We start from the raw sequence: 20,160 nt of genomic DNA on the forward strand, positions 1-20,160 counted from the left end.
TTCACAGTTTAATGGTAGTAAATGTTACACTGTACTTCTAACATACTAATTGGGAATGCACCATTCTGGTTCATTGCAGATTTATTTGGGATTCATAACTAAGCTTTCACTGTGTACAAGTTAGAGGCTCATTAGGTCATCCAGTCCATCTCTCCTAAAGGGAGACAATTTCGTTTTGTACATTTTCTGGTGCCCTGTCATATCTGATCACAAATACTTCAAGCAGGGGTGCTACATCACTGTTCGTTGCAGTAGTTCTCTTGGTCAGCAAAAGTTTCCCGGGGGTATAGACTGACATCTCAGATTTTAAATTCAGCTCATGTCTGGTGGCTTACACCCTACTTGTTTTCCTGCTCTTGGTGTTTAACCTGTCAGTGTTCATATAAATTGTTACCTCTTAGCTGAACTGAATTTATGGCATGTTACCAGTTAGCCAAATTGCCCTCTCATGGCCAGTTTTTACCTTCCGATGTGTGCAGCACTCCCACTTCTATGAATAAGATTACCATGCTCATGCTGGGCGCCGAGGGGTGGTAAATATATCTCTGAACTACCTTCCTGTCACCTGCAGTAAGGAAGCTGCTCTTGTTTACACCAGCTGGAATAGACACCAAGGAATCCAGGATTGCTAGAGCAATACTGCCCCAGATATAGAGGCAGGACAGAGATGGTATAGAAGTGGAGCAATGCAAAGCGGGCTTAGCCACGGCTGCGTATCTGACCAGTAGTTTGTTTGGATTTACAGTTAGCTTCTTGAAGTCAACTCATGAAGGTGAGAGTCTCACAAATTTGACCTTCAAAATATTGATTCTCTCGCTATTGCTTCCTGCCTTGTGAGGGGAACATGGGAAGAAGTACAAAGTAATGTTCCCTCTAATTTTTTCACCCATATGCAGAATAATTTTTTGGACACTGTCCTGGCAAAAACAAAGGGGGAAAAATGGAAGAGAAAACAAAATCGCAAAGGTTGCAGCACAAAAGAAAAACCTGTGTCCTTTTAAAAATCCTGGGTTCTGAACACCACTGCCACCATGTCATGGCTCCTTCCCCACTCTAGCAAGATAAATGCAGAAGTGGGGGCCAGCAAAAGTACCTCCAAAATCTTATCTACCAGGTTTTGGTACAAACTTCCCCCCAAAAATCCTAAAAACCTTAGAATTTGGGGATAAAATTTGCTGCCACCACCCAAGTAATAATAAGGCAACCAGGGAGAGGCTACTTGGGAAATCTCAGCCCCAAAGGTAAAAAACCAGGACACAAACATTAACCAATACCAGGTTAATAAAAAGAAAAAGAGAGAACTTTTATTACAACAATATCCGTGTTGCAAGCCTCATGACTACATGGAAGAGTCACAAAGTAAAACACATGGGGAGTCTCCACCATGGGCCTTGAACTTAGTTACAAGGAGAGTAAAAGAACATTTCTAAAAAGCGCACAGACATCAGATCCCGCTTCCCAAACCATAAAACAATAAAGCCTGACGGACTTATCTAAACTTTACCCTACTTACAGAAGATTGGAGGGCCTGTTCTCGAAGGGAGATATTTTGTCTCTCTCCCCCTCATGGCTGGAAAGAAGAAGGGCCAGAGAACAGAAAAGGGAGGAGCCAAAATTCAATTCTTACCTACATTCCTATAGGCCAACCCCACCTGGGTAACTAGGTTAACCCTTTTACTCCCAGGCTGCTGGCTAACCCTCATGATCATGACAAGCGCTGAGGAATATGCAGATGTGCACCACCAACAGAAACACATGCTGCTAATGAATGTGCTAATCAGCTGGGGGGGAGGGCACCTGAATTTCACCTGGGTGGTCACCCAAGTGCTCAGTTTACAGGGAACGCTGGCACTGAGCACTTCCCTGGAAGCTTTAATTTATAACAGGAAAAAAAAAAAGTGCAGCACCACAACTGGTGGTGGTTGGTTATTTTGGAGATTCGAGCTCAATTTTTCTAACACATGAGCAATCCTCCAGGCCTCATTCTTCTCTGCTTTTGTTCTGTACTGACTGACCGAGCAGTCCCAGCATATTTTTAGTCCCCCTCACCTATGTAATGGAAATCCAGTCATTTCTGTTGGGCAAATGCACTTCCTTCACTTAGGCCACTTTCTCCAGTTAAGCGTCTAGAATCCAACTATTGGTTTCTGTATGGCAGCAGCAGTCTGGTCCTCTGCCCAATTGTCTGACGTTACGAAGGGAAAGGTCTTTGCAGCCCTGGACTGAAACTTGGTGCTAATGCTTATAGAATGTCCAATATTCAGAAAACTTGTAAATCAGAGTAATAGGTGAAATGCTTTTTGGAACTACCTGAGTGACTTACTTATCTGAGCGCCACAGGGTTCTGACTGTACTTTAGTAATCTGTCACACCAAATCACCTTTTGCTGAAGAAGGAATTTCAATGGGGGAGAGGTGTGGTAGGAGTTGACTTCCTGCTTAAAGCAGCTGTATTTATGGAGTTTCTCGGTCTTCAAATTCAGTTCTTTTCTAAACAATTTAAATCCTTCACAGTTTGGTAAGATTTTTGGTTATTAAGGGGTTTAAGGCAAGCAAAAGAAATCTAACAGGTGTTATAGTTAAAGGAGAAAAGTTAGCCTTGTGCAAAAGGGGCTACATCCTGTCACGTTTCAGGCAAGTTGTGTTAGTGAACTAGTTTTGAGCTGTTTTGCATTTTAAAAGAATCGTGCAGTGATGTAGCAGATAGCCATGCTATTTTTTTTAAAAGAATTCTAATCTTAGCATCATTTAATGTGTAAAATGACAGATAAAAGCAAGGATGAGTTGACTTCTTTTGAAAGAGAATTAGTGTTCGTGAAAGGGCCAGGTGCACAGTATTGGAGAGGGAAGTGTGCTGCCTCAGAGTGGAGCGGGAAGGAGAGCTCTGGAAGTGATAGGGTAGTAATGAAATAGATACCCTTTCACTCTGCCTTAGCTGTGTTCTAGAGAGGAACTCTGCCAATTTGTGTGTGTTCTGGCAGGATACTGTGTCCATTTAATAGGTGTAGCACTAGTAACGGGAATCTTGTCAGTTCCAGCAGTGTTTTTGTAATGTAGATTTGTGTATTAAAAAATTGGCGCATTAACTTCTGAAATTATTTCAAGCAATTTTCAGGTACTGTCTCAAAAAGAGCCTCTAAACACTTTCATTTGTTTGATGGATGCTGCAGCCATGTCTTTCCTTTGCCTGAAGACATAATATTAAAATCTGTGAACTGTGAGGAGACCACAGGCAAGAAGGCTGAAGGACTTTGAGAGAGAGAGAGAGAGAGGAGGTAAAAGAAGAAGCTTGGCAGAGACGAATGAGGCCTGGACGATTGTTGATGTTTACTGGGTATGGTGCAAGCCAGAGAGAAGATTAAGAATTCACACTGAGTACCTTGTATCAGTGAAAAACCTCAACAACGTGGAAACGGTGGCAGATGTGTCAAGATCCAAAGGAACAGAGATGTATGGGACACGCCTGTGGATGACAGCTTGACCCAACTTGTCAGAAAATCAAGTGTGCTTATAAAGAGTTTTCCAGTCATCCATGGAAGATTGATGATCCTCGTTAGGGATTCAGAAAAGTCAAAAACATTCTGAAAGGGAAAGGGCAACAGGATGGTGTGCACTTTTCCTGGAGCCGAGGCTCCAGATGTTGCTCTGAAATTGGATGGACAAGAATCAGGTGACGATTCATATGAGTTGTGATGATTCATATCTGTATCAGTGACACTGCATCACCGGATCTGTCACAGATAATAGATGACTTCAGGGAATTTGCTGCAGAAGAAGAATGTCCATGTGATCTTAGTGGAAGTTCTTCTTGTCCTGTGAGTGAAAGATTGCAAAAGAATGTAGAAGTGGACTGTTGGCTAGGTAAATGATGTAGCGTGCAGACACTTTTATGTTTTGAAACTTTGGTTCACTTTTCATTTGAAGAGTGGCTGTACAGTTTTGACTGTCTCTGCCTCAGTAGATGGGGAACCATAATGTCCTTGGGACCAGGCTGGCTTGAGTAGTTAGAGCATTAAAATAACAAAAAGGACCAGGTAAAAAGAAGGAAGATAAGAGCAGTCATTTGGCACAAAATTGACATGTTGAGAAAATTGAGGCTTGGAAGGACATGAAGAAGAGAAATTCTTTAATTGCCCATAAACCAATGCTAGGAGCCTGAATAACAAACAAAGTAGAGGTACTGAAACCACGAGTTTCATGACTGGAATATTAAAATCACCGGTTATAACATACCAACAGATTTACTTGTCATTGCTTGGGTCCTTAACTCAATTACATTTTCTTTTTGGGGGGTGTGGTGGGGGGGGGGTTGGAGTAAAAGGGAAAAAACCTCATTATTTAAATGTTATTTTTATGAAGTTTAATTTTTATTTTGGGTTTCTTTAAAAACCTTAAAATTTTTCTGTTTATTTTAAAAAAATGAGAATTCCATCAAATGTATATTTTCTTTGTCCCTATAAACTTATCATTTGCTATGTTTAAACAAAAAAGGGATATAGACAATTTGGTTTCCAGTAATGTTTTCTTCTAGTTCCAAGACCTTCAGTTTTCATTTAGCTGTGCCAAAACAGAGGACTACTCCAGATTTCTCCATTTTTATCTCTTTTCTGTAAGGTTGTGTTGAGTCTTATTCCAGGTTCATCCTATTTTTCTGACTCATCTTAGTTTGGTCTCTTTCACCAGTCACAATCTTATGTTAGTTTGAGGACTAGACCTGATTAGGTGATTCTGTTCCCTTCTTGTTTGTTTTTAGGAGAGGCTGTCCCATTCCAGGCCCATTGCATTTTCTTTGCACAACCAAACCCTTACATTTGCTTTAAGTTATGATAAGAGGATGCTCTATAACAAATTTAGTGGTTTTAGCTCTTACTGTTTAGGAGGAGTTCTCGATCAGACAAACTCTCTAAAATAGATAGTAGATTTAGGCTGGATTGAGTGAGCAAAAGGAAAGTGGGAGTGGCACTGGTATTAACTCTTCAAGAATAATGGTAATCCAGAAGAAAATTATCTTGAATGGCCTAACAAATGGAAGGAAAGGGAAACGGATGGTACAGGAGGGCCTCACTGTTCGTGGTTTTGCTTATTCACAGTTTGTGTGTTAGATTTGTTTAAAAAAAAAGGGGCAAGACATAAGAGGCAGTGTTGCTGCAAGTATGCCCAACTTGTGCAAAGGTGTCATGTGAGTTGCGATCCCATAACTGGACAAACAGAAGAGGCATGCAGCATTTGGATTGAGGACCTGGCACAGACGAGCAGCTGTGATTTGAGAAAAGGCTTTGAGCTTATGGCAGCATTTTGCACAAGCATCAGGTGAAGAGGGGTAATGCAGCATCATTTGTTGCAGGCAGGGGCTGGCTTTGCAAATTTAAAAAGAGGCACCATTTACATTAAGTGAAGCTGACAGGAGAAGCCGCATCAGCAGACTGTACTGCAGCGTGGGATTATCCCTCGGAACTTAAAATCATTGCGGTAAGAAGTTATGTGCCCCAACAGGTTTTCAATGCTGATTAAACTGGCAGGTTCTTGAAAAGGAGGCCCACCTGAACAAACCTTTCCAAGGAGGAAAGGACAATGCAAAGACAAGACAGCAAAAGACAGGCGGAGCCTTCTCCTGTGTTCTAATGCCTCTGGAGACTGCATGGGGAAACCTGTGTTGCTGCATGGTGCGCTGAGCCCATAGGCATTAAAGGGAAAGAATAAAAGCAGTGTGCCAGTTTGGTGGAGGTCAAACAAAAGGGCTTGGCTCACAGCTGATATATTTTTGGACTGGTTCCACCACTCTTTTGTGAGGTAGAAAAATACCTACTGCCCAAAGGGCTTCCCTTCAAAGTGCTGCTCATTTTGGACAATGCCCCAGGCCACCCTCTGGCAGTCTGCAGTTTGCCCATACTGAAGTGCAAGTGGTTTCCCTGCCACTTAAGACAACTTCCCTCATCCAGCCTTTCAACCAGGGTGTGGTTGCTACTTTTGAAGCCTGTCACGCCAGCTGCACCTTTGCTCAGATTCGTAATGCGCTGGAAGCTGATATAACACTTGATCTTAGACAGTGCTGGAAGGACTACAACATTGCTCACTGCATCGCTAATATCAAGGAGTCGGTTAATGAAATAAAATCAACCATCAGTGCTTGTTGGAGAAAGTTGTGGAAGGAAGCTGTCAGTGATGTCTGATGATGCACCTGTCCACACACAGATTACAAGTATTGTAGAAATGGCCCAGGATGTGGGAGGGGAAGGGCTTGAGGCCATGAGAAAAATCAGAGCTTGGAAAACTCAGTAACATTCAGAGGAAGACTGATGAGGACCTAGCAGCCCTCACAACACATATTAGTGAGTAGGGAGATGAGACAAAAACCCAGTTTAAATGTAGAAAAATGGGTGATCTCTTCAGCTGGAATAAACAGCTCACTGACAAAGTGTTTGTGTACAATCCCTCCATGGAGCAAAGCCTGAAAGTTAAAAGGGACATGAAAGCTGCAGTGCTGCATATCAGGGCATTTTAAAGGACTTAAAGAGTAAAACTAAACAGCTTCCCATCACAGTGTTCCTTTGTGAGCTCTCCTGTCTTCCCATCCCAGAGGAACAATAAGATTCCAAGGCAGTAAGTTCAGAGAAGTGTTTTGGGTGATTAAGGTTGAAGTTGATTACATTAACTTTGTGTTCCAATTTAACTGTTATGATTTTCTGCTTTTAAGTTAAACCTTTGCCTTTTACTGTTAAACAGCGGGCAATAAAATGCTATTTGCAGACAATGTGATGTTTTGTTGCACAAACTCCGCCATTCTCCCTATCTCCTGGTATTTGTGGCTTTCACCATTTGCAGCTTTCTTTGGAACATAACCCCCATAAATGGCATGTCTTTCAGTGATGGATACAGATCAGAAATCAGGAAAAGTAGAAGATTGTTAAAGCAACAGATGCAAGGAAAAATATGTAGTCATCAGAATTAAGGACAATGTAGAGGAGTTTTTAAAAACTGTATAAGGGACAAAAGAACATGGACAATGGTGCTATTCATTACTGTACGGAAATAATGGTATTAGTGCAGAAAAGGCAGACATATTCAGTGGGTATTTCCATTCCATATTTGGGGGGAAAACAGGTGTAGTCATGTCATATATGATAACACTTGCTATATCTCTAGTATCTTGGGAGAGTAATAGACAGCAGGTATTGAATTTAGACATTTTTATATCGGCAGATCCTGATGACTTTTAGAAACTTTAAAAGAGCTGGCCAAGGAGCTTGCTGGGGTGATATTGTTGACTTTCAATATGTCTTGGAACACTGGGGAAGTTCCAGAAGACTGGAAGAAAGCGAATGTTCCCATATTTAAAAGGGTAGATGGGATGGCCTAGGTAATTATAGTCAGTCTGAAGGTAGTGGTGGGGGAGTCCATTAATAACTAGAATTAGATGAGGGTAATATGGTTAATGCCAATTCAATATGAGCTTATGGCAAGTAGATCCTATCATGCTTTTTGATGAGATTTGAAATTTGGCTGATAAAAGGCAACAATGTTAATGTGAGATACTTGGAGTTCTTGGAGTATTTGAGTTGATATCCCATGACAGCTTGATTAAAAACTAGAATGATGTAAAATCAGTACGGCACACCTTAAATGAACTAAAATCTGGCTAACTGAAATGTCTCAATGCAATTTTAAGTTGGGAGTCATCATCAAGCATTTGTAGTCAAGATCCCCATGGGATCTGTTAACGTTTTTATCAATGACCTGAAAGAAAACAAAATCATCACTTTTATTGTTTTGCAAATGGCTCCAAAACTGGGGGAGTGGTAGTTAATGAAGAATACAAGTCACTGATTCAAATTGATCCAGTTTGTTGACTTGTGTTTGATTTATCCAAGCAGTGTGTGTTTTAATATGGCTAAACATGTACATCTGGAACAAAGAATCTATGCCTTATTTACGGGATGGGAGCTCTAGGACTATAAAAATGATTTGAGGCTTGTGGCAAATAGCTGAATGTGAGCTCTGAGTGTGAAGCTGTGGCTAAAAAGACTAATGCAAGCCTTGGATGCATAAAGTGGTTAATCTCGAGTAGGACTAGTGCAATATTGTATCTAGTTCTGCTGTGCCGGGATGAAGAAAGAAAGATGTTGCTAAATTGGTGAGGGTTCAGAGAAGAGCCATGAGACAATTTAAAGGTTTAGGAAATCTGCCTTATAGTGATAGACTCTTGGAGCTCAATCTAAGAAAGAAAAGGTTAAGGGGTGACTTGATTAGTCTGCAGGTACTTACATGGAGTGCAAATGCTTGATTTGGGCTCTGCAGTCTAGCAGGAAAGATTTAACATCAGCAAGCAGCTGGAAGTTGAAGCTACACAAATTCATACTGGAAATAAAGTACAAGTTTTAAATTGGGAGTGTAATTAACAATTTGGATAATTTGCCAAGGATTGTGATGGTTTCTCTGTTACTTGAGATTTTTTAAAACAAAATTGGATTTTTTTTTTTTTTTTTTTTTTTTTGGAAATGTGTCCTAGGAGTTATTTGGGGCCTGCTCCATATTGTATGTCACCCTGGTGCCTTCTGGTCTTGAAACCTGGGAAAGTGGCTTTCTGTTAACTAACTTATCGTGCCATCACCATCATTCCTTACTTTGCATGGAATGAAGACTCTGTTCTCAATAGTATGGAATATTCCTATGAGTCACTCACTATGAAACGTTTATGCCAAAGTACAGCTTAAATACCTGCTTTTTGTTCGTGTGTGCAGAAGGGATTGAGCTAACACCTCGTTCAGACACTACATTCCAGCTATGGAGTTGGCAGGACTGCTGATGGGCTAAGCGTCAGAAAAAAGGCAGAGACCAGGAATTATCTGGAATCACTGCACTCAGTCCCACAGATCTTGGGCTGCTCTTTGGAGGAGCTTTCCAATAGTTCGCATCTGTGTAGCCAGCTGTGCAATGTTCCTCGTTGTGCTCTTTGTCTCTACAGAGAGAAGTCACAATGCACGCAACAGCTGGCGCTACTTGAGGTAGCGTTCACCCTCCAAATTTTCCTGGAAGCTAGTTGGCAGTTTTGAGAGTAGATGCATCATGCAAACTCAGCCTGCTGGCTCTGCTTACTTTTTTCTGCATATGCTGCGAAGAGATAAATGAAGAGTGGTAAAGATCCCTCACTTCTGTAGAAAGTCAAAATGGCTCTATTAGTTTTCTTCATGGACCCAGTCACGTCCATCCTGCACATTGGGGATGTGATATGGCCCTATGCTCTGTTAGCTGTTTGGCAAATAAGCAGGAAATAAATGTGTAAATATCAAACAGTCTCAGCTTCCCCGTAGACATACTGAATCATAGTACCGTGGAACCTTTTAGAAACGTGTATTTGTTTAGTTTTTTCTGTCAGGTTAATTCAGTGGCTGGGGTTCTGAATATCTTGAGGAACGGCTGGGTCCTAGACCATATGGTGTCCCAGGCAAGGAGTATCTTCAGTCTCCCTGCCTCCCCATTTGTTAAACTTATCAATACCTTATTTTTATTGCATTTTAGTTAATTTCATGACTTTATAGTATTATAAAGTTGCACACTAGGATCTGTAAATAGGTATTTATTCATGTCACATACATCTATGAGGACATGGCTGACAACAATCTAGGAGGTTCAAGGAACATACAGTTCTTAAAAGTCTGGAAGATTCCTCCAGATTCTACAAAAGTTAGAAGAACGGCTGTATGAAGGGTCCATCTAGCCCAGTATCCTGTCTTCTAACAATTTCCAGAGCTGGGTGCCCCCAATGTAAAGAATAGAACAGGTAATCATCAAGTGATCCAACCCCTATCACCTATTTTCAGCGTCTGGCAAACAGGCTAGGAACGCCATCCTTGCCCATCCTGGCTCAAAGCCATCAACAGACCTATCCTCCTTGAACTTATCTAGTTCTCTTTCTAACTCTGTTAAGGTATGGAACTTTCTAAGAGGTAAGTGAAAAATGAATCTGCACGTGGAATACCTGAAACGTTTTAATTCAAACATGTTTCCTTTTGTTGCTATCTCCCAAAACCAACACCTCTCTAGTCCTGTACCCTCAAGACCTGACTGGTGCCAAACAAGAGAATTTGCCACACCATGGGAGGTCAATATTGTCTAGCAGCATTACCAATGCTTCACCTACTTACTGGGATCTTAGAAGAGCTTTAGGGGTAAATTAGAGCTATGTAGCAGCACAGAAGATGGAGAGCCAGAACTGGTGGCTGTAAACAAACTCTGAGACCACACATGGGAAACTTGGCCACACCCATGATAAGTGGCTAACTAAAATCATGCCAGACTATGTATATTGCCAATGAGAGTTGTACCGGATTGGAAAGGCTCAACCTGTATATTGATTTAGCCAGCATCTCAGAATTTTCATTTTGAGTGCAGTCATATTTCTCAATAATAGAAAACATGAAATGTGTAACAAAAAGTGTTTTGCTAATTGAAAAGTTCAAGATGCTTAATAGCTATCTGATAAAATTAATAGTTTTTTGAAGACTGGGCATCTAGTTTGAGGGTGACAAATTTGAGTAAAAAAATTGATTGAAAGGGCATTTGTTCCCCACCAACTGTTTGAGGTCTTCATTTTGTTGTTTGGACATAAATATGTATTTTGTAAGACTGCAGTCTATACTTCTGTGAATGAAATTTGTGTTGTGCTTGTGTTCCCTAGGATTGCACAGCACATGATTGTAGTTTGTTACTTAGAACCAAGAACTCTTGTACAACACTTTTTTAAATATATTTTTGGAGGTCTAATTTGCATTCCTCATTTACAGCATGTTTCAGAGGTTTAGTTTTACATTTTCATTTTTCACATTAATGTCTCATTTTAAAGCTCCACACACAGTAATAGAAAAAAAAGTCATTTGTTAGCTGACAGCAAAGTCACATTTTTGTGATGAAATTTCATTGCTGATAAGTAGCACTTGAAATTAAACTTTCCTTGAGGTTAAGAGGCCCGATTAAAGTTCAGACCTAATTTATTTCAGCCTTCTTGAATTATTCTGCCACCTGTATAAACTTAAATCTCTTAAATGTTGAGAGTGTTTTGGTTTCTGTTGAGCATGGTAAAGAAAGGCTTCTTGATATGTCAAATACAAATGTAAACCAAGGTGCCTGATATTGATGAACTTGAAAGTTGAATTTGAAATTACTGAAAATATAATGAATCAGTTTAGATAAATATTAAATCTGAAACTTATTCTTAATGTATTTATAAACTGTAGCAGTCACAGTACATTATAGAAAGAATTGAAAAATGGCTTGTCACTGATATTGATCTGTTCTCAGTAAGCAGTCATGCGGCTAGATGAAATCCACATTTTTCCAGCTTATTGTGGAAAGATCTGTTTTTAGAAGTGTTATAAAACATATCTGTTGGAAAAAAGGGCTGCCTTAAGCAATATATCCTTGAAGGAAATTTATTAGTGAAAAGCCAGGTTCCCCACTGTGTGGTTAATAGCTTGTATTAAAGTGTTATGAACAAAGTGCCCCAGTGTTGCTTGGGTATGTAAGTGAAGTAACGTTTTGGGCTTTTTTTTTTTTTGTTATTTTTTTCTGTTTGGAAGGTAAAGGAACATGTATAGGGTTTATGCAAATGATTGTACTTTTGGAAAAAGAAGTTTATTTTAATAAAAGCCTGAGAGTGATTCAAAGATGTAGAGCCTCTTGGTAGACATTTGCAGCCTGTCTTTTGCTAGAATAAACAGAAGGGGTAGGTGAGCACTGGGGTGTGGGAGGGCTGACGTTAGGGGTAGATGGTGCAGGAGCGAGAGCATGGGGCTGGGAGAATTGGGGGAGTCAGGTCAGGAGATGGAGGGTTGTACAGTGTGGATGCAGGGCAGGGGTGCTGATGTCTTGTGCTTGTGTGGTTGGTCTGAGGTTAGCAGGCGGAGACATGAGGGCAGGGGTGTGAGCCTGGGGGCTCAGGACAGAGTGGAGGGTGCTGGAGTGAGGGCAAGGTAGTAGGGACTCGGAGCACATTGTTTAGTGTTAGTAAGCAGGGTCTGGGTAGGGAAGGGGAGTACAAATGTCACAGTAGGGGTTTTACTGTGAGGGCAGCTTTAGGGCAGGGGTGGAGTGTGGTGGAGTGAGGGCAGGGGCTGAGGGTTTGGTTGTGGGGGCTTAGCATTGTGGGTGTGGGGCAGGCTGTGGCCAGGGCTGGGGGTTGGGAAGAGAGTTCACAGTCTCACACGCTAACTAGCAGGAACTTCAGATTAGTGGGATGAGTCAAATGAACTAACATATATCCAGTAATAACCTTGAACATGTGCCTCCTGTTAATCTTTTCTGATTTCTTACCTTTTTAAAGGTCATCCAGTGGTTACTTATCCTGACTAGCTACAAAAGATATGATGTTTGTTCCTCTGATCAGATGGTATTTGTTCAGAAGGTGCAGAGTTGTGTCTGAACCAACTTTTCAAATTCATATTCTTATTTCTCTGGCAAGATCAAACTTTGGATCGAATTTACTCATTAGACACCCATTTGAGTTCAAAACCATCCATGTATCTGCATTTTGTAATGACCTCCGTCAAAGGAAACAAGGCTGCCTTTTACATTAGTACCTGAGTCTACTAAAATGAATTACTCAGTATGTCTGTATCAAAAATCTTCATACCTCTGCGTCTTTTGGATACTATTTGTAAAAGTTCCGTGCTGATGATCTCTAAAGACAACACTTTGACATTAGACACACAGTCTATGCACGTTTGCCACAGGAACTAAAATGTAGTGGGAGGTGATTAGCTTGGGGACTGGAAACTTTTAGAGATGTACTCCCCCCAGGGTGTTCCTATACACTAGGTTCAAACTGGATTTTCCAGAGACTTCAACAGCAATGAAGGGCCTTTTGTTATAAGAATCTGAGCTTGAACTGACCAGACTTTCACATCAGCAAGTGGCCTGTACCTTCTAGGGCAGGGATGGGCAAACTTTTTATGTCGGGCCCCACTTTTCAGCCCTGCAGTTATCAGGGCCCCCACCCTGTCTGATGTAGCCCAACGTGATGGAAATTTCAGTTGTGTTCATTTAAAAAAAAAAAAAAACCCTTTCAGCAGCATGCGTGCCCCTCTTGGCACACCAGCGGGAACTCAGCCCTGCCCATCCTCCCCCCGTGCAGTGGGGGAGCAAAGGGGGGTGGGTGAGCCCCACCCAAGAGGCGTGCACAGGGCCTGGACCGCCCCCGCCCTGCTCTGGAGGCTTTGGGGAGCGCGGGCCTGGTAGAGGCACCTCCTGGGCTGCTGCGCGGGGCAAGGCTCTATTACTGGTGGTCTGGGGCTACTGGGGCAGCGCAGAGCCCCTGGCTGGGGTGGGGGCCCTAGCTCTGCGTCCTGCACCTTAGGCTGCGACTTCCCTGGAGCCTGGGACTTGCCTGGGCTGCGCATCCTCAGCAGAAGAGATGGGATGGCCCCATGCGTGGGGGCTCACTATCTCCGTCAGCCCTGACAGGGAGGGAAGAAGCTGGCCGCTGCTTCTTGCTGCCTGGCTAGTGAGGAGACTCCAGCTACTGCTTAGGCCACTGAAGTGGGGGCCGTGTCCTGGCAGCGGCACCTACTCCCAACTCCTCCCTTTGCGTGTGGTTGTCATTGGTGGACTGGGTTCCCCCTGCTTCCCTTCCTTTCCCTTCCCGTCCCACCAGAGCCACCCGCCAGCCAGGGGGAGCCACTTCTGAGTGGCTCAGGTGGCTGCGACATGGTGCCTAGGGACGGCCCTGTCCAGAGCCATGGGCACAGGGAGCCTGTCAAATATCTTCCCCCCACCCCCGTGGTGTAATGTGCGCAGCAACAGGTGCAGAAAGTGGTCATTGCACCTTGCCTAGGACATGCACTGCGAGTTGATTTACAAGCTGGACAGCTGCCCCCCAATAGAGGGCAGAAGTGAACAGTGTCGGGGGGGTGGGGGACGGGACCATGCCGCCCAGCCTTCCAAGCACCAGGGCTGGCTGAGCACTGGAGTTGCGCAGGGGACCAGAGCTGCCTAACTGTTTGAGCACCAGGACTGGAGCCTGGCTGTGCTTTGGCCATGCTCCACAGGCTGTCGGCAACCTCCAGAGCCCCGCCCCCAGCCAGGCTGTTATTGGTGTGCTGCACCAGGACGTACTGGTTTTCTTTCACCTTTCGGGGAAGAGGAAGACATGCACATAAAATCCATTAAATCCACAAGTACTTACCAGGGCTACTTGTGCAAATTAAGAAAGCATGTCTGCAAACAACTGGTTAGTGACCTAACTAGCCCCTTGCTATAAGAGCTCCATCATTCTTGAATTGTGGCAAATGTGGATATGAACGTTGGTACGACTTTTTCTATGACTTCCAAACACAAAACTGGTCCCCACTTTGAAAATGTTGACATTTGGCTGTGGAAACCAGAAAAAACAGGTATGCATTCGGTAGTAATGCACATCTACGTGCCAAACAGCAAAGTCCTGCATCTTGATTTATTAATGAAGCTGTGTAAGTAGAACTATTGGCGACTTCAAAAAGGATCACCATCACTCTGCCAGCACACAGAGTCCTGGTCTGTTCCAAAGCTCCTTGTTTGTGACCAAATCTTGCCATTTGATGTGAAGGATGTACCTCAGGCATCTGTTTATGAATGTCTGAAGTGCCATGAAGGATTAATAGAGTGAGCACAGTCGGGTACTGCAAGCACTGCTTTCATAATCTTGTGGGTGGAGGGGGTGAGGTGATGGACCGATTAAATATATCGCAGAATAACCCATTCATTTGGTCTCTCTCCTCCTAGCAGCAGTTTTCGCATTATGTGGTTAAACAAAGCTCTCAAACAGCCAAGCAGATTAACCTACTTGTACCATTAGGTCACTGTCCTCATGCAGCTCCTTCCAGAGCCTCTAAATGCCATTGCAACCAAAACTAAGGAGTAGATTAGAGAAGAATTAATCAGTGTTCCTGCACTCCAGGGACAGCACAAGTTGCTTATTTTATTCCAATACTCTGTAGAATAAAGGATTTCTACTAATTCAGCAGCAGGTCTGTGTAGAGCCTACATGACCCTGTTGCACATACCACTATACTGCAGCTCTGGTTAATTTCATACCCAGTCCCACTGCATATAGTATCTTGAGGAGGGGAGCTGTGTATCATTAGCAGGTCTCAGGGCTGGTATCTGTTTGGAGTATGCACTGTGGTACTATGTACCTATGACCACATTTTATGTTTCTTTCCTCAGATTCTAGGTGATTTTCCTTAACGCATACTGGTAACCATCTGACTAGATAGGGAAGCTAATATGCAGTGACATAGGCTGTTATATTTTTAAAGCATTCAAGTTATATTAAAGATCATGAAGTCTTGTGGCACCTTATAGACTAATAGATATTTTGGAGCATAAGCTTTCGTGGGCAAAGACCCACTTCATCAGATGCATGAGTGGGGAGTGGTGGTTTCAGAGGGGTATTTAAAGAGTGGGGTCCCAGTAAAGGGGGAGGGCCAGAGCTGACAAGGTCTATTCAGCAAGGTGGAAATGGCCCAGTATCAATAGTACTTATCAAAAGAGGGAAAAACAAGTCAGATCAAACAGGGGGATGTGAGCCTTTGTCAGAGTCTAGTGGGGAGCTATTAGCACCCAAAGCAGAGAAACTGTTTTTGTAAACTGCGAGCCACTCCCAGTCTGTTTAATCCATGGTTAATGGAGTCAAATTTGCAAATAAATTGCAGCTCAGAGATTTCGCTCTCCATTTGATTTTTAAATTTTTTTGTTTCAGGACTGTTACCCTTAAATCTGCCACTGAATGTCCAGGGAGATTGAAGTGTTCCCCCATGGGCTTCTGTACATCACCATTCCTGACGTCCGATTTATGTCCCTTTATTCTTTTATGGAGAGACTGTCCAGTTTGGCCAATGTAAATTGCAGTGGGGTATTGCTGGAACATGATGGCATATATTATATTAGTAGATGTGCAGGTGAAGGAGCCTCTGATGGTACAGTTGGTGTTAGGTCCTGTGATAATGTCACTGGTGTGGATATGTGAGCAGAGTTGGTAGCGAGGACTGTTGCAGGGGCTGGTTCCAGGCCTGGAGTCACTGGTTTGTGATTTGTAGTGGCTGGTGAGGATTTGTTTAAGGTTGGCAGGCTGCCTATAGGCGAGGACAGGCCTGCCATCCAAGGTCTGTGAGAGTGAAAGATCATTGTTCAGGATGGGTTGTAGATCACTGATGATGCGCTGGAGAGGCCTTAGGTGGGGGCTGTATGTGATGGTCAGTGGTGTTCTCTTGTTATCTTCGCAAGGCCTGTCTTGTAGCAGGTGGCTTCTGGGTACCCATCTGGCTCTGTTGATCTGTTTCCTCACTTCCTTAGGTGGGTATTGTAGTTCAAGGAAAGCTTGGTAAAGGTCTTGTAGATGTTTGTCTCTGTCTGATGGATCAGAACAAATATGGTTGCACCTTAGTGCCTCCATTGTTTACAGCCAGGCACTAAGGTACAATTTACATTGGCCAAACTGGACAGTCTCTCCATAAAAGAATAAATGGACATAAATCCGACATCAGGAATGGTGATGTACAGAAACCTGTGGGGGAGCACTTCAGTCTCCCTGTACACTCAGTGGCAGATTTAAGGGTGACAGTTCAGAAACAAAAAAAATTTAAAAATCAAATGGAGAGAGAAATCTCTGAGCTGCAATTTATTTGCAAACTTGACTCCATTAACCATGGATTAAACAGAGACTGGGAGTGGCTCGCAGCTTACAAAAACAGTTTCTCTGCTTTGGGTGCTAATAGCTCCCCATTAGACTCCGACAAAGGCTCACATTCCCCTGTCTGATCTGACTTGTTTTTTCCTCTTTTGATGAGTACTATTGATACTGGGCCATTTCCACCTTGCTGACTAGACCTTGTCAGCTCTGGCCCTCCCTCTTACTGGGACCCCACTCTTTAAATACCCCTCTGAAACCACCACTCCCCACTCATGCATCTGATGAAGTGGGTCTTTGCCTACGAACGCTTATGCTCCAAAATATCTGTTAGTCTATAAGGTGCCACAAGACTTCTTGTTGTTCTCGAAGCTACAGACTAACACGGCTACCTCTCTGATAGTAAAGATCATGTTTTTATTGGTGACGAAGGCTTAAAATTACTTTTTGTGGATACTTTGAGCACTGTCCCACACCCAATCTTCAAATTTAAATGGCTCAGTTATGAGTGGAACGTAGTATTGGTGCTGAGCGTTATCTTTGCTGTAGGAAGTGAGGGCACGTAAAACTGGTATCATTCTCTATAATAAGATATCGGAATTAAACTGAATTTTGTAACATGGTGTAGGGAAGTTAGTAACTGGTCTTCCTTTTGGCGAGTTTATGGCACTTACAGCCATAGTATAAGGCATTTATGTAAATATTTTCATTCTTACATATAGCAGGATGTTGTGTAATATTACAAAATATTACAAAATCCAGCTTTGTGACTTTTCATCTTCATATATGAATATTTTGAAAACCCTTAAGCCAGAGAATTGGTTAATAAAATGGTCTGTCAATGGTGATCTGAAATAATCCAGGTAATCTTGTGATCTGAAACAAACCACAATAACTTGGGTTTGTGTCTTTTCCCAATGTGGCCTGCTGTGTTTCACTGCTGCCTTCCGTCTAAGACATAGCGTTGTGCCCCTCTAGCAAAAATGACTGTTGTAGTAACTGTGTCATAAGTGGGGGAGATGGCTCCTTTTACTTCACAACTTTTGATACCTCCTGCTCCAACTGAGGAACTGATAGAATTATGCGAGCATGTTTTCAATTGCATGCAACAGGCTGCTTTTAAAAGTGTCTCTTCCCATGCACTTTCTGAGGACTGATCCTGTGAGGTACAGATCTCCCTCAGCTTCCCCTGAAAACCGATAGAAAATGAGTGTGTTGGGTAGCACTTTGTAGGATTAGGTCCTTTAGTGTTATTTTTATACAATTTGCACTCATTTTCTGTATCATTCAAAAGCGAATATCTTTACACGGGCCTGAAGGAAGCACTGTTAATACAAGAGAGCCTTGGTAGGGAATGAAGCTGATTGGATTTTTTAGGTCACTTCCCCTTGTAATTTGCATGAGGTTTTTCTAACTGAAAATATCTGTACTGCTGGCAATAGTGCATATTAACATTAGCAGGAGTTACACATGTACACTGTAGGATGAATGATCTTTTAAGTATTTCACCAGCAGCACACGTGACAATCATCAGTCAGCAAAGTATCTACAGTAATAGATGAGCTAGAATGCTTGTCAAGATCTTTCGAAAGTGACTAGTGACATTGAATTAGTTTTTGGGGTGTGGTTGGGGGAGATGCTCCAACTGAAACCTCTCACCTGAGCATCAAGAATTGCTGAGCAGCTGCCCTAAGAAAACGAAGCTCTGGACGTTGAGAATATCTCAAGTTGGCCATCCAATATCGCTAGTCCCTGTTATTCTATGAAAAGTTTTAAATATAAGAACATGGTTTCGTTCTCTTTGCTCTGCTTGAGACATTCTGCATGGGAATCTTTTACAACCTTTCTTACGTTGTGTCTTTCAGGGAATATCTCGGGAAGCAGTTACAGTCAGAACAGCCTCCAACGGCCACAGCACGAAGCTGAACATTTCTAACTGTATGTTGCAACTCTTCCTTCCTGGGTATAGCTGGAGTACATATACCTTACACTGATGATAAGCAAACATTCTTGGTCTCCATATTTGCCTCCTGCTAATGTATCAACTTCTTTCCTGTGTCCCTCTGGTGCTGCCACCTAGTAAAATGTATTGTTCAGCTACTTCTGACAAATCTGCCATATGAATCCTGCTGTACTACGAATGTATCTGAAGAAACATGGCTGATATGTACAGCTTTTGTTTTGTGTATTTATTGTTCTCATCATAAGAACCTGATTAAAAGATATTAATTACAGGACACTGTTGTGACTCCCTTAGTTTTTTATTAATTTAATATCCATTGCTGAAAACAAGAATAATTGTCTATTCCTTTGTACAGCCTAATTAATGAAATTGTCACATAAGGGCATTTTGCTGTATGGAATTTGGTAATCTGGAAAACATTGCTCAATTTTAGTGAGTGCTTATTTCAAACTTCCTGCTATCCCTTGTATGACGAGGGTTACTGGGAGCAAAATACTGTGCTCGAAATGGCTCTGCTATTTTCAGCATAGTGTTTTGCCATAAGGTTTCTCTTTTGGGATACAAATGTATGCTGAAATAGAATGCATAGTGTAGCCTTAGCCTGAGAGATGAGGCGGAGAGAGAGGCTAGTTTGGTAAGACATGATGCAGTAAGCACTTCCTGTCACTGCAATACTGACTGATTATGGGAGGTCCAGGCATTTAGAGCATAGCATAGGCTTCGTGTTAAAGCATAAAGCCAAAGATCAAGTAACCTTGACCTAGTAAGTACAGTAACTGTCATGAAGTGAATTTCCTTGTGCTGTATCTTTTTTCTCCTGGTTACTGAAATATGTAGTCTTTGGTGTGACAGCCATGAGTGTCTTTTACCTTGGCCTCTGTCCAAGAGGCCCCCCTCTTTTCTGACCCTGGCTCTCCTCTGGTGACCCCTCGGGCTGGGAGGTGGGGGTCTCCTGGGGGGTCCCCAGAGTATGGGGTACTCGCTATCCAGCTTATGGGCTGTGTGGCGCATCTGTCTGGGCTGCTGGAGTGTGTGCCAGGCAGAGCTCGTACTCCTCAGGCCCTGGACACGCTCTCAGCTTCCTGCATGGGGTTTCCAGGACCATGCAGCTTTAAGGTGCTGGCCCGGGGACCATAGAGCCCCACCGGGGCTTGCTCGTCGGTCTCCGTGCTCCCTGGAGCCGCCGCCAGGGCGGACCTGCAGTTTTGAAATTGCAGGCCTGGAGTGTCTCATGCCCTATTACAAAATTTGGTTTGGAAAGGGGCCGCTCTTTCTGATGCCAGATGGGAAGGGCGGTTTCGAAATTTGTGCCCCTTTTCACCAAAAACAATTTCAAAAGAGGCTGTTGGGCGTGTAGATGCTCCACAGCTTCTTTCGAAATTGGGCCCCCTTTCGAAATTGATGTCAAAGCAAGGTACTAGTGTAGACGCACCCTTCCTGTGATGTTGTACCCAACATATCTGTTCCCTATCGTAAGCATGTGCCTGTGGAGACAACTAACAGTATGGTCTGTACTCAGTGTAAGTTGTCAATGATGCCCA

General features: G+C 42.8%; 1 protein-coding gene across 1 annotated transcript in view; it reads left to right on the forward strand.

Moving 5' to 3' along the window:
• The window catches only part of ATP6V1H (ATPase H+ transporting V1 subunit H), an 88,040-nt gene extending 69,154 nt beyond the window's left edge, over nt 1-18,886 (forward strand). The window contains exon 14 of the mRNA XM_074985793.1: nt 18,522-18,886. Within this exon, the coding sequence (XP_074841894.1) occupies nt 18,522-18,582 (61 nt within the window). The 3' untranslated portion in view covers nt 18,583-18,886. The remainder of the gene's footprint in view (nt 1-18,521) is intronic.
• The last annotated feature ends 1,274 nt before the right edge of the window (nt 18,887-20,160 follow it).

This window comes from Carettochelys insculpta, chromosome 2 (genome assembly GCF_033958435.1).
Source record: "Carettochelys insculpta isolate YL-2023 chromosome 2, ASM3395843v1, whole genome shotgun sequence".
In the NCBI taxonomy this organism is placed as follows: domain Eukaryota; kingdom Metazoa; phylum Chordata; order Testudines; family Carettochelyidae; genus Carettochelys; species Carettochelys insculpta.